At 36.7% G+C, this 22,551-nt stretch overlaps 1 protein-coding gene across 3 annotated transcripts in view; it reads left to right on the forward strand.

The window, feature by feature from the left end:
* Positions 1–22,551, forward strand: part of ACACA (acetyl-CoA carboxylase alpha) — a 271,848-nt gene that overhangs the window by 83,848 nt on the left and 165,449 nt on the right. For all 3 annotated transcript variants that reach the window (XM_046675864.1, XM_046675867.1, XM_046675865.1), the window contains 5 exons: positions 10,568–10,700; positions 12,029–12,167; positions 19,515–19,624; positions 20,431–20,512; positions 21,434–21,532. In XM_046675864.1, the coding sequence (XP_046531820.1) occupies positions 10,568–10,700; positions 12,029–12,167; positions 19,515–19,624; positions 20,431–20,512; positions 21,434–21,532 (563 nt within the window). The remainder of the gene's footprint in view (positions 1–10,567; positions 10,701–12,028; positions 12,168–19,514; positions 19,625–20,430; positions 20,513–21,433; positions 21,533–22,551) is intronic.

Here is a 22,551-nt window from a genome sequence, read left to right on the forward strand (position 1 = left end):
TTACTGGTATGTTTATTTTATTGCTTGTCTCTGTTATGCTGTAACCAGTATGAGGGCAGAGATCGTACATGTTTTGTTTATAGTTGTATACTTAGCACTTACTGTAGCATATAGTAGACACTCAATAGATATTTGTTGAATAAATGGGAGAGATCTAAAGATTGGCCAGGGACAGTCACAAAAAGCAATTGTATCTTAAATTATACATATTATATATTCCTTTTTTTTTTTTTTAAAGATTGGCACCTGCGCTGACAATTATTGCCAATCTTCTTTTTTTTCCCCCTGCTTTTTCTCCTGGAATACCCCCAGTACATAGTTGTATATTTTAGTTGTGGGTCCTTCTAGTTGTGGCATGTTGGGACGCTGCCTTAATGTGGCCTGACGAGCGGTGCCTTGTCCACGCCTAGGATCCGAACCAGCGAAACCGCGGGCTGCTGAAGCAGAGCGTGCGAACTTAGCCACTTGGCCACCGGGCCGGCCCCCTATATATTCAATTTTTTAGTAGATTTAGGATTATTCAGATTTTTTATTTCTTCTTGAATGGAATAGAAAATTATTTTTCAAAAGATTTATCAATGTCATCTAAATTTTCAAATTTATTGGCATAAAGTTCATAATAAGATATTCATTTCTTTTTCATGTTTTAGGTTTTGTAGTGAGTCCCTCTCTTCATTCCTGATATCGACAGTTAACATTTTCTTTTTTATTCTTCATCAGTCTTAATACTTAAGTTTGCTAATTTAATTGACCTCTTGAAAGAACCTTTTGTCTCTGTTGATTTTTTTTCCCCATTATTCATTTGTTTTCTCTTTCATTGATATCTGTTATCATCTTCATTTCCTTCTTTCTACTTTCTTTGGGTTTAATTTGCTGTTCCTTTTTTTTTTTTTTTTTCCTTTTTCTCCCCAAATCCCCCCAGTACATAGTTGTATACTTTAGTTGTATACTTTAGTTGTGGGTCCCTCTAGATGTGGCATGTGTGATGCCACGTCCACATGGCCTGATGAGCGGTGCCACATCCGCGCCCAGGATCCAAACCAGCAAAACCCTGGGCCACCAAAGCAGAGCGCATGAACTTAACCACTCGGCCACAGGGCCGGCCTTTAATTTGCTGTCCTTTTTCTAGTCTTTTGAGATAGATGATTAAATTACTGATTTTCAGCCCTTTCTTTTCTAAGATATGTACTAAAGACTAAATTTCTCCCAAATGTCCAACTTTAGCTATATCCCACAAGGTTTTTTTTCAACATTTTATTATGAAAAATTTCAAGCATATAGCAAAAGTTGAGAGGATTTTACAGAGAACGCCTGTATAGTAATCACCTAGATTCTACTGTTAACATTTTTGTATACTTGCTTTGTTATTTATCTGTCCATTTCTGAATCTATGTATCTGTCAATCAATTCATCTTTTTGTATCCTCCAAGTTTTGATGTGATGTATTTTCATTATCATTCAGTTTAAAATATTTTCTTATTTTTATTATGATTTTCTTATCTTATTGAGATATAATTGGCATATAATATTTTATTAGTTTTAGATACACAACATAATGATTTGGTGTATGTAAAGTATATTGCGAAATGATTACCACAATAAATTTAGTTAACATCCATCACCACACAGAGTTAAAAATTTTCTTTTTTCCTTTTCTTGTGTTGAGAACTTTTAAGATCTACTATCTTAGCAACTTTCAAATATACAATACAGTGTTGTTAACTATAGTCACCATTCTGTACATTATATCCCAGAATTTATTTATCTTTTAACTGGATGTTTGTACCTTTTGAACACCTTCACTCATTTCACTCACCCCCATTGTGATGTTTTTTGACCCGTAAGTTATTTCAAACTGTATTCACTAATTTCAAGACACTTAGATATATATTAAAACCACTTGGATATATTTTAACATCTTTGTCTTTGATTTTTAGCTTAATCCATTGTATTCAGAGGCTATACTCTATGTGATTTCAAATCTTTGAAATTTGTTGACTTGACTTTATGGCCTGGCATATGGTCTGTTTTGGTAAAGTTTTATAAATACTTCAGAGTGTTTTGTTGGTTATAGAATTTTATATGTGTCAAGTTTTTCAATTATATTATTCTTCTGTATCCTTAATTTTTTTTTTGCCTACTTTTTCTATCAGTTCCTGAAAAAAAAATATTAAAATATTTTGAGGCCGGCCCTGTGGCCTACGGGTTAAGTTCAGCACGCCCCTCTTTGGTGGCCCAGGTTTGCAGGTTTGGATCCCAGGCGCGGACCTATACCACTTGTTAGCCATGCTGTGGCAGCGACCCACATATAAAATAGAGGAACCTTGGCACAGATGTTAGCTCAGGGCTAATCTTCCTCAGTGAAAAATAAAAATAAATAAGATATCTCACTAACAGAATCCTATAAATCAATAAGAAGATATTTCAGTGTCTTATAAAGAGATTTCAACCCTGTAAAAATATGGAGAAAAGACTTGAACTTCATAGAAGAAGATATCCAAATGACAAACTTATGAAAAGATGTTCAATATCATAGGTCATCAGAGATTTGCAAATTAAAATCACAATGGACTAAATACTATCTCAACCAAAAAGGCTAAAATTAAAAAATTGACAATATCAAGTTGTAGCAAGGATTTGGGGCTCATGAAACTGTCATACATTACTGGTGGGAATATAAGTTGGCACAACCATTTTAGAAAACTATTTGACAGTGTCTTTTAAAGTTAAACGTACACATATTCTGTGAATAAGCAAGTCCACTCATGGGGATTTACCCCAAAAAATGAGTGCACATATCCACCAAAAACCAAGCACAAGAACAAGTATAGTCAAAATTCATAAACAACCCAAATGTCTTTCAATAGTAAAATAGATAAATAAATCATGGGATATTTGCACAGTGAAATGCTCTGCAGCAATGAAAATGAACAAACGGCTGCTGTGTCACAACATGGATGAATTTCATAGACATACTATTATGCCACTATATATTTGAAGTTCAAGAACAGGTAAAACTGATTTATGGTGATAGAGTTCAGAATAGTGTTTACATTGGGGATGATACTGACTGGGAAGGGACCCCTCTGAGACTCGGGGAATATTCTGTATCTTAATGGAGTGGTTGGTTATGTGGTTGTATATATATGTAAAATTAATTTGAGTGTATACTTAAGATTTTTGTGCTTTATTGTATGAAGTTCTATCTCAAAAAGTAAATAAATCAGGAGGGACTTCCAGCTATAGCTGAGTGAGGAGATTGACAAATCCTTAACCCAGAAAGCAACTATAAAGCTTGACAAAACCGTTTCAGCACCATTGAAATCAACCAAAAAGCATACAACAATCTCAGTAAAGTGTATATTTGAAAAACTGGTGAAATTCACTAAGAACAGCAGGAGTCTGGGGTGTTCTTGCCGAGGACTCTTCCTGTTCCCTTCCCTCAGCTAGGTGGGCATGGAGCTTTTGCCAATGTGAATAGGCCATGAGGACTGGCAGTTTTGATGCTACGGTTGAAGGGAGCTTACTCATTTTGGGTAGTGGATGATGCTCATGCCTGGTAGTGTTGTCAGTGGAAGTGACCATCTTGGCATTTGATGAGGGGCTGGGCCAACGGCTTTACTAGACTGAGGTGTGTTTGTGGTTGGGGCAAGCATATTGCTGGCTGAGGTTGCGTGCAGGCACAGAGTAGACATGATAAGACCCAATAGAAAATAAAAGCCAGAGCAGTCTTGAAAATATTCAGAACTTTGAATGTGCTACCCTACCCTGCACATAGACACATGAACAGAGTACAAAAAGCCTTACTTGTTTCAGGTGTTTGGGCATAACACCTGCCTAATTGTTGGCTAACATCTAAGCTATACAGATGTAGAGGAAACCCTTTAGAAATCAGGTTTAAACATAAAAACAACCAATAAAAAGTAAGTGAACTGAAGCATCAGTGGCTAAATACTTTGGGGGAGACAGGTTTGACAGATTTAGCCCAGGCAAGTTATAAAGCCAAGAAAGAAAGAAACAAGCAAACAGTAGTAACAACAACAACCTTCATGGCTAAAAGAAATCAGAATCCAGAGTTGCCATGATAAGTTATTTAGTATGTTAAGTTTTCAACAAAAAATCACGAGACATGAAAAGAAATAGGAAAGTATGACCCATATTTAGGGAAAAAAGAAGTCAATAGAAACTCCCCAAGTGTCCATAGATGCTGGATTTAGCAGACAAAGTCTTCAAAGCAGGTCTCATAAATATGTTCAGAGAACCAAAGGAAAACATGTTTAAAGAATTTTTTTAAAGTACAATGACAATGAATCAATAAATAAAATTCTCAGTAAGGAGAGAGAGAGAAAAAAGAAGCAAATGTCATCAAAGAGGATATACAGATGGCAAATAAGGATGTGAAAAGATGTTTAACATCATTAGCTATTAGGAAAGTGCACATTAAAACAACAATGAGGCATTACTACACATCCATCAGAGTGTCTAAAATAAAAACTAATGACAACACCAAATGTTTGCAAGAATGTGGAAAAATTGAAATCATTTGTACATAGTTGATGGGAATGTAAAATGATACAGCCATTCTGGAAGATAATTTGGAAATTTCTTATAAAACTAAACATTTACCATATGATCCAAGAATTTCACTTCTAGTTATATACCCATGAGAAACGAAAACATATGTCCACATAAAAACTTGTACATGAATGTCCTTAGCAGCGTTACTCATAGTAGTGACAAAGTCAAAACAACCCAATATGCATCAATTGATAAATGGATAAACAAAATGTGGTATGTCCATACACTGGAAAATTATTTGACCATAAAAAGAAATGAAGTACGGATATATGCTACAACATTGAAAACATTTTGCTGAGTGAAAAGAAGCAAATCACAAAAGACCACATGTTATATGATTCCATTTATATGAAATATCCAGAATAGGCAAATCTTTAAAGAGAGAAGCTAGATTAGTTGTTGCCTAGGACCGGGGAGGGACTCGGAAGTAGGAAGTGACTGCTACTGGGATACCTCATTTTGGGATAATGAAAATGTTGTAAAATTGATTGTGATGATGGTTCACAACTATGTGAATACAGTAAAAACCATTGAATTATACACTTTAAATGGCTGAAATATATGGATATGTGAATTATATCTCAATAAAGTTGTTAAAAATATTTTTAAATGAGTTTAGCAAGGTCACAGGCTATAAGATCCATACAAGATCAAAAATCAGTTGTATTTCTATATACTAGCTAGCAATGAACAAGCAAAAAATGAGACTAAAATAGTTTCATTCATAATAGCATCAAAAAGACTAAAAGACTTAGGAAAAAATTTAGCAAAAAAGGTGTAAGCCTTGTGCATTAAAAATTATAGAACATTCCTGAGAGAAATTAAAGAAGAAATTAAAGATCTAAATAAATGGAGAGAGAGTCCGTGTTCAGGGATTGGAAAACTCAATATTGTTGAGATGTTGATTTTCCCTAAATTAATCTGTAAATTCACAGCCCATATCAAAATTCCGGCAGCCTTTTTTTTTCTTTCTAGAATTTGACAAGCTGATCCAAAAATTTACATGGAAACCCAAAGGACCTAGACTAGACAAAACAGTTTTGGAAAAGGAGAGCAAAGTTGGAAGATTTAGACTACCTGATTTGAAAACCTACTATAAAGCCGTGATTATCAAGGCTGTGTGGCATTGCTGCAAGGATAGGCATATATATCAGTGGAACAGAATTTAGAGTCCACAACTAAACCTTGAATATGTGGTGGGTTGGTTTTCAAGAGGTGCATCCTTGATCCAAGATTTCTCTGCTTGGAAAAGTCTCAGTGTAAAACAGCCTCTCACAGTGTGTGCTGCAGTTTAACTCAGACTGCACTGCAATCAAGCCAGCTAATGCATCACTGTCTGCCGGATAAACTGCTCCGTCATCCTTGGTGCTTGGCATGTTACAATGCTGGGATCAGTGTGGGCTTCTAGTTGGATTTTGTGCCAGGTATGGGTCTACTTTGGACACTCACTATTTATGGTAGGTTAAAATGAGGATGCTTTGAATTTAGAGGAATGAATATGGCTTTTTATTTCTTGTGTTCTAATATTACAGAAGGATTGTGAGCAGCATCCATAAAAGATTAGAAACTCTTGCTTTGTTTTTGGATCTAGGTGTGCTGTGTTAGTGTTTGGTTGTTTTAGAAATATCCTGTTGGTGATAGGAAGCACAAACTCGATTACTGAGTGTGCCTCTTTAGTGTATTTTTCTGATACGATTGAAAGCAAAATAGCCTGCTTTATTCTACACTCAGTGCTTTATTTGGTGTTTGAATGTTGAACTTATATAACAAAGGCAGAGAGTGATTCTCTTTTGGGAACTGTCTATGTCTGGAGACACTTAAATGTGTGTGAAATTGAGTTGCTTCTACATCTGTGGTCACTGTAATTCTTCTGAACAAAGGCCTCAGTGCTCTATTTTTGAGACATGTTGTTCTGAAGAGACATAAAGATAGGAGGGCTCCTCTGCGTCAGTTTGGTTCTTTAAGGGAAAAAGTATATTTGACTAACTTTGTCAGACATTGGCATAGTATGGAAGGAATGACACAGAGTGGTACAGACCAGAAAATGACCCAGGACTTAGATTTTTTATTATGGCTGGTGGTCATGTTGAGTGGCCTGATTAAGTCTTTTCAACTTGGGTTACCTGAGTATCCTAAGATCGAGGTTTGTTTGCTTTAATCATTTATCTTCTGTTTGATCATTCATCTTCTATCTGTGCTACAGGTCATTTGTGTACTTCTGTTTTGGTGCTTTTTCTGGAAAGTTAATAGGTCCTCAGCATAGTTTTATCAAATTATTGACTATTTCTATTCAGCATTTTGGTGGGAAAGAATTTTTGTATGGTGCATGAGTCAGGTTAGCTATGACTCTGGGGAATTATACTGTTCCTGAGGACTCATCTCAGGAAGTTGTGATTCTATAGATCTAGCTGTTAGAGTCTTTCCTCCAATTACAAGGGAGCAATATCATGAGCATTTCCTTAATTAAAAGCTAAAGCAGGACTATGATACTGTATAACATTCAGCTAGCATTCATTTAAGCCATCTGTCCCTCTGTGGCAAGTTTGCTTTCACAGCGATAGATGTGTCCCAGTAGCCTTTCTAGGCAGGATTTTTCTTCCCTGTGCACACTCGGTTAGACCTCTGAGTCTAAAATATTTGTCTGGGTCCCTTTTCCTTTCAAGGATTTTATCCACATCTTCTCTGTATCCTATTTGTACCAGCTCCATTTTTATTCTCAAGTTTTAGTGACTGAAATCTTAGATTTTATTGTTTTAAAAAAGGTTTTTGTATGTGTATATCACTACTTTGGCCTGAAAATTAGAATTGTGGCTCCCATTTTATTCAAAGTCCCTTAGTAGTGGCAAGTTTTGTGTTTTCTACTTGCTCCGTTTACTGCCTGACCTGCTTTTCTCCCTCTTGCAGCCTGATAGTATTATTTGTTTTCATTGGATCTCAGAAATTGCCTACTTAGTCTATGCTGTCCTTCCTCTGGATTTTGTGACCCCATTATTTTGTTGGTTTAGTTGTCCTTGTAAACTTTGTCTTCTTTTTGCCCCAGGCCCTCCCTGTTATATGCCCTGGCAATCAGGAGAAGCTGTGGAGCTTTTCTCTGGTGACTGTCCCAAGAAAGTGATTGTTGAAATGTGTCTGCTGCAGCTAACACAGAGCTGCTAAGATATAGATATACAGGCTTTTATATTTCTCCCCTTCTGTCAGTCTCTTTGGGAAATCAGCTAATTCTGTGTGTGAGCGAAGTGTAGGGGGAAAATAGAAAAAAGAAGGAAAGGTGGGAAAATATGGAAATTGGGGACAAAGACAAAAAGACTGTAGTTTGAAGCCATTAGGAATACTCTAGTCTGACTGAAGCAGGGCCAAGTAGTCAGAAGGCACAGTATCTTTCGTACTCCTGGGTTTTAAGCACCTACAACAGATAGGAGGACGAACGGCGGCTTGTGTTTACAAGGCTGAAATCTGAAGAAAAAGCTTCCATTCCTTTGCCATCTTGATATGGAGGGTTCTGCAGAGGAAAATAAGGAGATGAAATATTACATGCTTCAAAGGTAAGTTTTAGGTGCCATATTTGGGCAATATATACCATTAAAAATCAGTAAAGCATTAACAGCCAAGCACTAGAATTTATGGGAGATTTGATGATTTTTCTGTATCTATAAGAAGCTTTTTTTTTAAAGGAAATGAATAAAAACTCTCATATTTGCTCCTGTATTTCTAAACTTTTATTTTACATTCAGAATTTGAGCCAAAGTTAGCTGAGCCCATGTGTGATATTGTAAAACAAGCACCTGTGCGCAGACCTTGCTGTACTATTAATTGTGTTAAGGATCTCACTCAGTCTGTGCCAGAGTTGCTCACTGGATTTGGCTGGTTTTTCAAGAGTGAAATTTACTTCAATTATTGTGAAGGAAGATATCAATTCTGTGTAGTATGTAGCATCCTGTGGAAGATAGTTTTGAGAAAACTTTTTTAGGATGTGTCTCTGGGGCCAGGAAAGGTTGCCTGCTGCCATCGTCCTGGCATGTGACAGTGGGCAACCAGACTGGAGTTATTGAGGGGGCCAAGCTTTCTTATCCTGGAATCTTTCTTCTTCCTACTGTTGGAACTCAGGCTAAGGAGGAGATAAATCAGGCCTTCTTGGCCGCCTTCAAGACTCTTGCAGGTCTCTGCCTTTCCAGCAGAGGATTAACATAAAAGACCTGAATGATTTGCTTGATAGCAGTCATGAAGGGTTCCTCCATTATCTTTTTTGTTTGCTTGTTTTTGCAATCTAGAGTTTTTATTTGAAAAATGTTACTGGAAAATTAAACTGGACATAGGCAAAAACAGAAAACACCAAGTTAGTAAAATTAGTCTTTAGAACAATCATCCTTTCCTTTTCCTTTTCACTTGACTTTTTTCACCTTTTTGGGAGAAAACCAAGCAAAATTTCTGCTGAGAGTTACATAGGTAAAAAGCAACTGAGATATTTTATATGTATAATAAAAAATAATTGTTTTATATGTGCATATGTAAACCATTTTTATATGTAACATTGTTTTATGGTTTTATATATATAAAACAAACATGTATCTATACATAAATTAACAAAACATATATATATTTATATATAATACACACACACAAAGTTTTGTTTTTCTGTGGTTAAATACGACAAGTGATAGGTCCATTTTTTTCAAGGAGGCATCCCTTCTAGAGCAGTCTTTCCTCTGATTTGAACAATCATTTAGGGAATTCCCTTCTCTTCTGTGATGGATCCTCTGTTTCTTGCTTTCCTTGTCCTCCTTTTTCTTGGTTTACTCCATCTTTGGGAAGACAACATTCTCTAATAGCTCTCTGAGAAAAGCTAGGTGAGAGATGAAGATTTTGACATCTAGTCTGTCTTCATACTTGATCCCCTTGTTTTTTGCGTGGTGCCTCCTGGTACCTCTAGGGGAAAGCGTCAGGCTCTTCCTGGGAGTGTCGAAAGATGCTAGAGGCTGAAATTAACTCTCTATTACTGTGGAGCAATGCTATAAAAGCTGGAAAACAAGAAGGAAGTTTGTTTTCTTACCCCTTCTGCCTTCCCATTGGCAAAACTAAACATATTGCAGTCTTATGTCGCAGAGTAAAAGGGTGGGCTTGGAGCTGAGACACAATAGGTAAATAACTAGAACAGTGACTACTATGATTTATTTTACAAAGAGAAAACTGAAGCTGAGTAAAGTTAAATTCCTTGCTAAAGCCCATTGGAGGAGGTATTAAGTCGACAGATCTGGAATTTTAACCCAGGCCTATGTTGTTTCTACTACTGTATTCATCTAATCTCAAACACTGTTCATTGCTAGAGGCACCATTATTGTATGTACCACTGAGAAAAAAAAAATACTGCCAATTAAATAGAGCACACTGTCAGTTGTAAGATACATAGCAATTTCAGATATTTTAAAAAGTTAAAAAAAAAGAGGGGCATCTTAAAATTGATGAAACATGGTGTATTATGCTGCCTTGTAAAGAATCTGGTTTTGGAGTTGTTGATTTTGAAGCGCTTCTGGGATGCACAAGTAGAACTTTTAGTAGGCAGTTAAAAATGTGAGTTTATAGTTTATAAGAATGATAGAGGCTAGAGATACAGAGGTGAAAGTCATCTGTATGCCAGACTCATGATCTAGAAACAGCCTTGTTTTTTTTTTTAGTTTTAACAGTTTCTCTGAGTCTATTATTTATACCATCTAATTTCATTCTTTTGCCTATCTCTTTGTGAGGCGTCTGTTGGTAAATCTTAATATTATTTTTTATTATTCAGGGACACTTATTTTTTTCTTTAATTTCCACAGCCAAAGACCTTTTCTTTTCTCTTTCCTATAAAAGTATGTGGTTTGTGAGCTCGTAATCTTCACAAGGGTACAGTTGGAAGGGCTTTATAAGTATGGTAGTGAAAAGCAGGTCTCCAGGGGAGATAGATGGTATGAAGAAATCCTATCTATAGACTTTCACGGTTTCTCTATTTTTATAGGTCCAGCATGTCTGGCTTACACATCGTAAAGCAAGGTCGAGACCGGAAGAAAATAGACTCACAGCGAGATTTCACTGTAGCTTCTCCAGCAGAATTCGTTACTCGTTTTGGGGGGAATAAAGTGATTGAGAAGGTAAGTTATAACTTGCTAAATTATCTTTTCAAAAGTACATGAGATTCAATGCTTAGATTTGTTGTCTAGATTTGCTCAAAACTGATATTTAGATCTTCAGAGACTTTGCCTCTTCCTCCGTAATTATCCTTTCTGCTCCCCTAGCGTCCTATTAAATAATTTCACTATTTTCTGTAATATGTATTTTCCACTGATAATTTAATCATAGCTAATTAAGAGGATGAAGCAGTGCTCATAAAGTTCTTTTTAAAAGATCTTTTGGTTTTATAGGGTGGGGCTGCACTGATATGAGAGGGTATGAGAAATGGATTTGCTTCTAGGCTAGTGGTGAGGAGATAATATGTCATAGCATTGGATTTAGAGCTAAGGGAGTAGAGAGTTTCATAACAGAAGGCTTAAACAGTTTGATACACTGTGATTTACTGGCTTCTCCCAGGTATTTGAGATGTTTAGAGGAAATATACCTCATGAAATACTTAAAAAAGATTACAGGTATTTTGAAATGTTTTAAGTAATTCTGTGTCACTTTTATGTAAACCATGTCAGAGCTGAGAGGATGACTTGGTTGAAATAGCTTACAGTGATTAAAAGATTAAAGGATGGGGACCTATAGTCCCACTCCTAAAAGTATTGCTTCAGTGGTGTCCTTCTGTTAGTCTTTCAGTAAAGATAGATTATGTGTCTCTGAGCCCATGTTATGCTTGGGGTCGTGACTGCAGGACAGGTAAGGAGATGAAAGATTTGTTTTCAGAGAAGTCTCAGTATCATTGATTCTTCTAGTCTTTTTCTTTTGTGACCATTGCTTCTAAGGCAGTCTCTATAATTCTGAGGCATTTGGGGTTTAGCACTTGGGAGAGAGGTGGTGGTTCATGCCAGCATTCTTCTAACATGTTCAAGCCTCTGTGCCTTGTTTTATTACAACAGAGAATAGTGCGTGACACTACACTGTTTAGTCTTGCCCCATTCCTTATTTGATAATACATCATCCCTCTGAAGTTTGTCGTCTTCTGTTCTCTAGAAATAGGTATGGTAGAATAATTCACAAACTCACAAGATTTAAGTCATTGTGATTTTTCCCTTCCAGAAATGAAATTAGAAAGGAGTAAATTATAGCTGGCATGTATTAAAGTATTTGCTTAGCTAACATTTTAAAACATCCCTTGATCCCGTGGATCTGATTCCTAACTGCCTAGACCAGCAATACAAATTCCTAGTTGAAAATCTGGCTTTTCAGAGAAAGATCTGCAAAAATCATGTCATCTCTTTTCCTTCGTCATTGCCTGCCTTTTCTACCTTTCTCTCTAATTCCCATTTGCTCACTCTCCCAGGTTCTTATTGCCAACAATGGCATTGCAGCAGTGAAATGCATGCGATCTATCCGTCGGTGGTCTTACGAGATGTTTCGAAATGAACGTGCAATCCGATTTGTTGTCATGGTCACACCTGAAGACCTTAAAGCCAACGCAGGTGAGTTTTTAGCAGTAAGAAATCATCACGCTTGGGGTCAGCCCAGTGGTGCAGCTGTTAAGTTCGCACGTTACGCTCCGGCGGCCTGGGGTTCGCTGGTTCGCATCCCAGGTGCAGACAGGGCACCGCTTGGCAAGCCATGCTGTGGTAGGTGTCCCACATATAAAAAACAAGAGGAAGATGGGCACAGATGTTAGCTCAGGGCCAGTCTTCCTCAGCAAAAAGAGGAGGATTGGTAGCAGATGTCAGCTCAGGGCTAATATCCCTCAAAAAAAAAAAAGTCAAGTGTCACCCTGGAGCATAAAACATTGAATAGCACAGCCTTTAAGTAGGAGAATGTTGAATGATGGGGATTTCCAAACCCAAGGATTTCTCTTTTAAACAGTGTCAATAATAAGCATGTACAGGTGATGGTACTATGTTTAACCTCAACCTCAATACAGACTCCTGTGTCCTAAATAAAAATAGGGAGAAATTTAACCGAAGTATTGATTTGGGTTTGCAGGTATATGCTTTTTCGGTGTCATGTATTGGCTAAGCCACATACTTTAGGATGTGTAAGTGGAATGGTTTGGAAGGAAATACTATTTCTCTTATGGGCTACATTACATTTTAGAGAATCTTAGGGTTAAGATTCTTTTTTCCCCTTCTCCTGAGGGACAGACCTCTTGGGACCCAAGTGGGTTTCACTCTGGAAGCTCTTCTGCCTATTCTCTCTACTCAGATGGTCCTCCATCTGAGAGTTGTAGATAAAGACTATTGTTATAGCTGAGGAGTTGTGGCTAGTCTTTCCTCTCCATACTTTTTATCACTAAAGTATAATCTCTAAGGTAGAGTACAGATAACATTAGCTCTTTAAAGAGCTATCTTTTGGAGCCAGCCCCATGGCCAAGCGGTTAAGTGGTTAAGTTCGTGAGCTGCACTTTGGTGGCCCAGGATTTTGCTGCTTCAGATCCTGGGTGTGGACCTAGCACCGCTCATCAAGCTGTGCTGAGGTAGTGTCCCACAAAGCAGAACTAGAAGGACCTACCACTAGAATGTATGATTATGTACTGGGGGGCTTTGGGGAGAAGAAGGAGAAAAAAAAATATTGGCAACAGATGTTAGCTCAGGGCCAATCTTAAAATAAATAAATAAAGAGCTATCTTTTTTTTTTTTTTTTATGGATTGGCACCTGGGCTAACAACTGTTGCCAATCTTTTTTCTTTTTCTTTTTTTTTTTCTTCCTGCTTTATCTCCCCAAACACCCCTTGTACACAGTTGTATATCTTAGTTGCATGTCCTTCTAGTTGTGGGATGTGGGAGCCGCCTCAACGTGGCCTGACGAGCGGTGCCATGTCCGCGCCCAGGATCTGAACCCTGGGCTGCTGCAGTGGAGTGCGCGAACTTAACCACTCGGCCACGGAGACGGCCCCAAGAACTATCTTTTTAAACCTGTTTTGGTCTGTATATGTTCTCTCCATATTGAGATAATGATGTTAAGACTATTCCTAAGGAGTAAGCGTTATTATGTTATCTTATTTAGAAATGGAGAAGGTACCAATTTGTTGGAAAGCAGATGTCATTATATGAAATCACTTAGTTTGACCCTTTAACATCTCTGAGCCACAGTTTTTGTATCCATATAAGGAAGATCATAATGTCTATTTCACTGGTTAGTTATAAAGATGAAATTGTCTATAATACATGGAAACTACCTTGCATGATTTTTTCCCATCTATTTCTACTTGATATTCCTATTAATTCATTTATTCATTCACTTACTGTACATGGAGACCTATAGTTAAATGAGATGTGATCTTGCTCTGAGAAAGCAATGAGGTGTGTGTTATAATAGAAATACACACAGGGTACTGTGAGAACTCAGAGATGAGACTTCTTAACTCCGCGGGGGCAGGATTAAGAGAAAGTTTTCTGAAAGAGATTATGCCTAGCTAACAATGAGTTAGAGTGAAGCAATTGGGGGAAGACAAGGGTGTTTGAGGCAAAAGGAACAGTATATGCAGATGTATGAAGGTGTGACACAGTGGTTTTCTGGAAACTATAGGTGGCTTATTCAAGTACAAGATGTGATCTAGTTATTTGTCAAGGAGGACCTTGTTTTTCATCCTTAAGAGCATAAACTTTATCCTTTTAGGAATGTATGTGTGTGTGTGTGGTACATTAAAGGATTTGCATTTTAAATGGATTAGTTGTTGTTGTTTCAAAAATAGAAGAATATAATGAATCTTTCCCATCTACCTATCATCCAGCATCAATAATTATCAACTCATGGCCAATCCTGTTTCATCTATGTTTCACCTCCTCCCCACACAATTTCTTAAGCAAATCTTAGATATCATATTATTTCATCTGTAAATGTTTCAGTATGTCTCAAAAAGATAGATACTTTTTAAAAAAACAATTAGATGGATGATTCAGGTAGCATCTAGGAAGATCCATTTGTGGAAGGCAATACTAGAGGATATGATGAGGCTGAGAACAGACTAAAAAGGGGTGGTTTCGAGAGCTTTAGGAGGTAGACTTGGCAAGATTTAGTGATTGAGGGAAGAGTTAACGATTGCTTTAATCTAATTTAATCTAATTTGATTGACTAGGCAGATGCTAGTACCATCAACTAGGGCAAAATAATTGATAATATAGCAAGAAGAGCAAGTTTTTTTTGGAGAGAGACAGATTAGGTTTGAGGTACATGTGGTACAAGCAGGTCCTATAAATCTCGCAAAAAATTGAATTTATCCTTCCAGAACTTAGAAATAATGAGAGCTGGAGATTAAGAGTGTGCATTATCAGCAAATATGTGATAGTTAACTCTACTCCCCGAAAGAACAGATAGAAAATGAAGAGAAGAGAGCTAAGGATGAAATTTTATGGAAGACTAAAATTTAGGGATAGACTCAGGAATATAACTCATAAACAATGCTGAGAAGAAATTATCAGAGAGATAGAAAAAACAAAAAAGAGAAGCAAAGAGAAGAGAGAATATCAATAAGGAAGGGTCAAATGTGTCAGAAATCCAATAAAATAGACTAGCAACCTGTCCAGCAATTAGGAAACCAATGGTAACCTTTGCAAAAATAGTCTCAGTGGAACAATATGAGTATGCAGACTAATATACAATGTTAAAGAATGAATAGGAAGTGACATGCAGATAGCAAATGTGGACAAGTGTCTTAAGAATTTTGGCTGAGAAGGGAAGAAGAAAAGGCAGTAAATTAAAGAGAAATTCAGGGTCAAGGGAGGACTTTTATTTTTTAGAATGAAAAAGACTTGGCAATGTTTATAGTTGGAGAAGAAGGAGCCAAAGAAGGGAGAAGAGTTGAGGTACACGAGAGACCTAGACGAGAAGGAAGAATGGGATCAACAGCACAAGTGGACAACAATTTACATATCTTTAGACCAAGAAATTCTATATCCTGCTATTTATTGTGAGAAATAAAAATCAGTAATGGGGCAAATATATTCATACAAGGATATTCATTGCAGTGTTATTTAAAACAGTAAGAAACTGGGAGTAACTGAACATCCAACATTAGTGGATTAGTGCTATACCAATTCCATGAAATACCATGCAGCCATTAAAAAAGTTTTGTGGAATAACATGTATTTGTATGAGAATGTGTTCTGACAAATTTTGTTATATTATTTATCTTTTACTGTATAACAGTATTACCACAAACTTAGCAACAGACATTTATTATCTTATACTTTTGTAGGTCAGGGCATGGCTTAGCTGAGTCTTCTGCTTCAGGGTTCAGAAGGCTGCAGTCATTTGTCAGCTGGGGCTGCAGTCTCATCTGAGGATCGACGAGGGATGCATCCACTTTTGCTCACATGGTTCTTGGCAGCATTCGTTTTTTTGTGGGCTGTGAGAATGAGGGCCTGTTTAGCTGGTTGTTGGTTAGAGGTCACCCTTGGCTCCTTGTAACATGAGGCATCCCAGAATGACTGTCTGCTACCTCAAAGCCAGCAAGTAAGATCAGTTACACTCTTAGACAGTGTTATCATGGAAATGACGTCTCTTCATCTTGCCATATTTTCTTGGCTAGAAGCAAGTCATAGATCCTGCCTATACCCAAGGGGAGGGGTTAAATAAGGTATGGACACCTGGAGACTGGGGCATGGGGACAGACACATTACTGTCTATCTATCACAAATGCTAAGAAAAAAGTTGGTTATGAGGAGATTGATAGCATGATATAATAATAGAAAAAAAGTACATTGTGTATAGTCATAGAAAAAAAAAGATGTAATGACATATACCAAAACAGCAGTACTGGTTATTTCTGGGGGTGGAATTCTGGAGTGTTTTTATTTCTGTTTTTGTTTCTGCTTTTTCCAACTTTTTGACAGAGTTTATATAATTTCACAGTTTCTTTATTTAAAAAATAGAACCCTAGGGTCTGACCCAGTGGCACAGCGGTTAAGTTTGCACATTCCGCTTCAGCAGCCCAGGGTTTGCCGGTTTGGGATCGCGGGTACGGACATGGCACTGCTTGGCAAGCCATGCTGAGGTAGGCGTCCCACATATAAAAACAAGTAGAGGAAGATGGGCATGGATGTTAGTTCAGGGCCAGTCTTCCTCAGCAAAAAGAGGAGGATTGGCAGCAGTTAGCTCAGGGCTAATCTTCCTCAAAAAAAAAAAAAAATAGAACTCTAGAAGAATTACAGTACCACTGGCATTGAATTAAGGAATTAGTATTACGGATGATTTTTCCTTTTTCGTTTTTTTTAACCTTTCTATTATGTTAATTATTTTTGGTAACTGTTGAATATAATTTATATACAATAAAAGTCACCCTTTTAAAAGTGTACAGTTCTATGAATTTTAGTAAATTTGTACTGCTGTGCAATCATCACTGTAATCCAGTTTAAAATACTAATTATTTTTACAATTTGAAAGATGATGGAAAAGGAGGCTTAGATAGAAGAGTTGGTTATTAACATGAGGAGAGGGCTTCATCCTCTGAGACTGGAGAGGGATAGGCAAAATTGACAGGTTAAGGGATGATGAGGATGGTAATAGTTGATCAGTTGCATGTTTTTATTCCATGATAGTTGTTGGAACAGTTGGAGAGGTGGATGATTAGTGAAATCCATAGTAAAGAATTGAGTATTCTCTTTTGAGGGACATTTTCTAATTTATTTGTGAATATGCTCTAGAATAGCATCTCTGGTGGTAGTTATGGGAACTGTGGGAACTAGGAGATGATGGAGAAATACAAGCCAAATAATTAGGATAATCTTTCTTTTTCTACTTGCCGGGGCTTCTCTTTTCTTTAGTGTCTACAATAATGATAATAGAAGATTGATTGGTATAGAACGCCAAACTGTTGTTGGTTGGTGGTAGCAGTACTGTGCGCGTGTGTGTGTGTAGGATGTAGGTCAGCAATTAAAGTAACTTTTTTCTACATCTAGGGCCACTGAACTGCAGAAAAGACTAAACCACAGTAGAAAAGTTAGATGATTTGACTACATAAAAATAAAAATTTCTATTTAGAAAATAAAAAAAGAAACAGAAAAAGTTACAGACAAATGATAATCTGGGAAAACATATTAGCAGCAAAGAATTTCTACCTGTAATATTAGAAGAAGATACCCTTCAACACACAGTGAACAAAGAACACAAAAAAGTAGTCCATAAAAGAAGAATTAAAAAGGAACAATAAACATATAAAAAGAGATTCAGTACCAAGGATAATCAAAGAAATGCAAACCAAAACAATAGTTAAATTGGGATTTTTAAAAATTTATAAGACTGGTAAAATTTAAAAGATTGATAACACCTAATATGGGTGAGAGTATAGGCAATTTGGTACCCATGTTGCTAGTGAGGGTCTAAAGTGGTTTAATCTTTGAAAGCGTATATACCCTTTGACCCAATAACTTTATTTCTTTTAGGAACATATCCTGAGGATGTAATTGGATAGCAGCACAAGGATATTCATCATTATGTTATTTTAATATTTTCCAAATTATTCATGACCTATATGTCCATCAATAAGTTAGTGGTTAAATGAACTATGGACTATAGAAACATTAGACATCTATTAAAATATTGAGCATATATGTTAAATATTAAATATATCTCTATGTCATAATATGGGAAGATATCTACAATATATTGTTAAATTGGTTAACAATTTATGGTTTGTAGTATATCAAAGCATGAACTGATTATCTCTGAGTGGTGGGACAATGGGTGATTTTGACTTTTCAAAAATAGTGTTATTACATCCTGATATATTATCTAAATATTTTTATAATTAACATGCTTTCCCTCTTATAATTAAAGAGAACAATAAACCTATTTCTGTTTTGAGCAAACTATAGGGCCTTGTATCTTTGGGTGGAATTATTTTTAGAAGAATTTAAAAACCTTTAAAAATTAAAAACAAGGTATAAGAAATGTTAATCAGTATGGTGGAGATGAACATTGAGCAAGTTATTTAGCTGCTCCAAGCCATAATTTCCTATAAACTGGGTATTAATAATACCTGTCATGTATAGGATTGTTGAGTATTAAATGAGACAATATGTATAAAGTGCTTAGTACGGTCCCTTCACATTGTAGCTGCTCTGCTACAATTATTACCAGAATAGGAAGAGAGACATCAGATGACAAATCTGAAAGGGAATACTGAGTAAGTAATATGTAAGGAAGTTGCCTTTTTTTTTTTTTAGTGAGGAAGATTGCTCCAAAGCTAACATCTGTTGCCAATTTTCCTTTTTTTCTTCCTCCCCAAAGCCCCATACTATTTGTATATCCTAGCTGTAGGTCATAGAAGTTGTCTTTTTAAAGTGTCTTTTAAATACCTGTTATCTCAGGCATTCCAGCTAAGCCCTTTTCAAGTATTTAGTAGACTCTTAGAAGTAACCTTTCCTGTTTAGCCAGTCTACAAACCCTCCAGATTCTACCTTCTTTCCCCATTCTGTTACAGCTCTATACCAGGAAAAAGACTTTCCCAGAGTACGGCGTAAGTTAAAGGTAAAAGTATCAGGACTAGAACTTTTTCTTAGAATAGAATAATTGTACGTGGGTCTGTAAATAACAGACACATCATCCTTGATAAAGGGATCATCAAGACCCTTCAGAAAGGTCACAGTGAAATGTTTGAGAACTGCTGTTTTAGTATAAGAACTTCCTAAATATGAGATTAGTGTATATTAATGCCTGTGACTTAACCAAGTCAGAGCCTCCAACTAAATGGTCCTGGATATCACCCCATTAATGCAGTTTGTTCTGTGGTTACCTATGAAGATACCTGTCATTTACGTAGTTTTCCTCTGCTGTTACGTTTCTGAAAATAAAGCATGTTTTATCTATTAATTTGCTTGTGTTTTCAGAATACATTAAGATGGCAGATCACTATGTCCCAGTGCCTGGAGGACCAAACAACAACAACTATGCAAATGTGGAGTTAATTCTTGATATTGCTAAAAGGATCCCAGTACAAGTAAGAGATGCCAGTGTGTCCTTTAAAACAAAATTCAGCCAAATTACAGTTAGACACAAGGGGATATCCAGAGAAGAACTTTTAATTTTATATAAAGCATCTTTGTTGAAAATTGATCAATGCCTTTATATGGGATAACTGACAGGGAAAGAAAAGATGGAAAGAATGGAATGAGTCAGAATAGAGTAAACATCATACAAACACGAGGTTTGGAAGGGTCTTTCAGAGATTCTTTACTCTATCCGTTTCACCTTCAAACCATTCCATGTAAGTAGAAGTTGCCTGCTTCCCATGGAATATTCTTGGCTCAGAATATGGTGGTATAGAAATAGGTTCTTTCTTTTCTGTCACGTTGTGTTAAGAAGTTTAGGGTAAGTATCTTAAAGCCCAAAGAGAAAAAAACTCGAGACTTGTATGACCATATAATCACTAGATATAAAGCTGGGTTTGGGTGGCCAAAGTAATCGAATCTGTGAAAGATAACCAATATTTCTAGAAAAGGCTCTATAGAGTCTAGTTGAAAGGCTATGAATTGAGTTTCTGAAAGAGCAGCAAGACTGCCTGGATCTTAATATCAGTTTCTACTTGGTTTTGACCTCTTCAGAGGTTTTGCCATAATGGACTGTTTATTGTTATTCTGTAAAACGTTTGCCAAGAATCAAGCATAGAAGCTGAATTAAGCATTAGGCCGCTGTGGAGCTATTGTACCTCATGGAGAAGGGCCAGTCTTGGTAGAGAGTAATACAGTTTATTGTGGGTTTTTTAGTATGAATTTTAAGAATGAATCATATTGTGTTCCTTTATAGGCAGTGTGGGCTGGCTGGGGTCATGCTTCTGAGAATCCCAAACTCCCAGAACTACTTTTGAAAAATGGCATTGCCTTCATGGGTAAGCCTTTCTGATGTACTGTCTTGTCAATTTTGCCCATATTCGACTCTATATTCTGCTTTTCTTCTGTTTAATGTGTACTGGCCTCTTATTTTTTTTTTTTTTATCGGTCAGCAACTCTCAGAGTAACCCTCTTTATTTCTTTCTTTTTCTTTCCCTTCGCATTTCTTATACCCTGCTTATCTCTCTACATGTTGATCGTGTTTTCTGTCCCCGGATTCTTTTCCATGAGATATAGAGGAGGCTTTGATTTCCAAAATAGTGGGCTTTTAAGACTTTGCCACTAACCTTAAGAAAACATGTGGAGAAAGGACCTATTTTTATGTAGCGAAGATAGCTGAATATTTAGGATTCCTTGGCAGTGTGCCCTTAAATGTAAATCAGCACCTTCACATTTAAGCAGATAGGTTATATAACTATGAATGAGAGCTATTTCTTCTGACTTTTCTACTCTCCTATAGCAGAGAGAGAAATTGAGGTTATATGGCTCAAAGTGTTTCTCTCTGTTTCTCTCTTTTGGGTTCCTCCAAGACCAAGGAGAGTGTAATATTTCAGACTTGGATCCCAAAACTTTATAGTCCTTATTTTAGGATATTGCTAAAAAAAAAAAGAAAAAAGGACTTTATTAATCTGATAAAGTTGGATCATGAAGGATGATAAAATCAGAGTTATATTTGTCAAGAATTTAATTCAGTGTATACTTATATATGTTGAATTCTCAGTGTGTGCTAAATGCTTGCTGCATTAGGTTCTATAAAGGATAGAAAGATGATATAGTAATCTCCATAATCAAGTTTGTGTATCTCCATGATATGTGATGTAGGGGAGACAAGACAAATACAAAAATAATTATATAAAAGACAAAATGTGACAGAAATGTAGCCAAAATATTACAGAGTTCTTTTCTTGTTTTGTTTTTAGGTCCTCCAAGCCAGGCCATGTGGGCTTTAGGGGATAAGATTGCATCTTCCATAGTGGCTCAAACTGCAGGTATCCCAACTCTTCCCTGGAGTGGCAGTGGTAAGAAAGTATTTCTTGTTTGTATCTTGAGCAGAAAAGCTCAGTGGGATATTTGGGACTGTGACTTAGAACTTAGGTTTGTTTAAAATTTATTTGGATACTTGATAAGAAGTAGAGTCCAGGTTGATTAATGGTATCTTGTATCTCCTGGCTTAATAAATACACCTGTGATTTTATCATGTCTTAGGAATATAAATTTTGTACCAGGTACACAGATACTAAACTATGATTTAAGCGATCTTGAGACTTAATTTGGAGAAACTCTGAGAAAACTCATATTGTTCTGTAGATTTGGATCTACTCTGGGTCAGCTAGAATATTCCATAGAGATGGACTTCCTAGGCAGAATTAGTCCTGTGAACCTGCTTGGGAGGTGACCTGGATCACTAAGAAAAACCTAAAGCCCACCCATCAATGTTTGCCTGCCAGTATTTTCTTGATGTCAGCCCACAAGATGATTAGCTTTGCCTGTTTAGTACCATTCAACCTCTCATTTGTCCTTGATGCAGAAAATGAGATCTGTAGTTAACTTTTCTTCCAGGCCTGAAGGAGGATAAAATTTTTCTAAAAATAATTTATTCTTGACAAATCCCTTAAAGAGTGCCATGTGAATCATAGCTGATAACTATATGAACTTGCCTTTCTTTCGTACTCAAGCACGGGGAGCAGACATTCACTAAAACCTCTTCCAAATGGGAACGACTGTTGTCTTGAGGCTGAACAGATTTGAACTCTTGTTACTCTGGCTCTCCAGGGGGATTGTGATATTCTCTCCAGTCCTGCTGGGTCAAACAGCTTAAAATAAAAGGTTGAATTCGTTCTTGTTTGAATGGAGAGATGATAGCATTCCCCTTGTGGCTGAGTACAGGGGCATTCAGGGAGCATGGAATCATGGCTCTGCCGAGGCCAATAAAACTGCCATTTCCATTTCCAAGGGCTCATAAAGATTGAATTATTTCTCAGACTTCTGGCCCTGGGCAGCCCTGAACACACAAATGGAAGGTATTTTGCCTGCTAGT

The sequence above is a fragment of the Equus quagga genome, chromosome 11 (genome assembly GCF_021613505.1).
Source record: "Equus quagga isolate Etosha38 chromosome 11, UCLA_HA_Equagga_1.0, whole genome shotgun sequence".
Classification (NCBI taxonomy): Eukaryota; Metazoa; Chordata; class Mammalia; order Perissodactyla; family Equidae; genus Equus; species Equus quagga.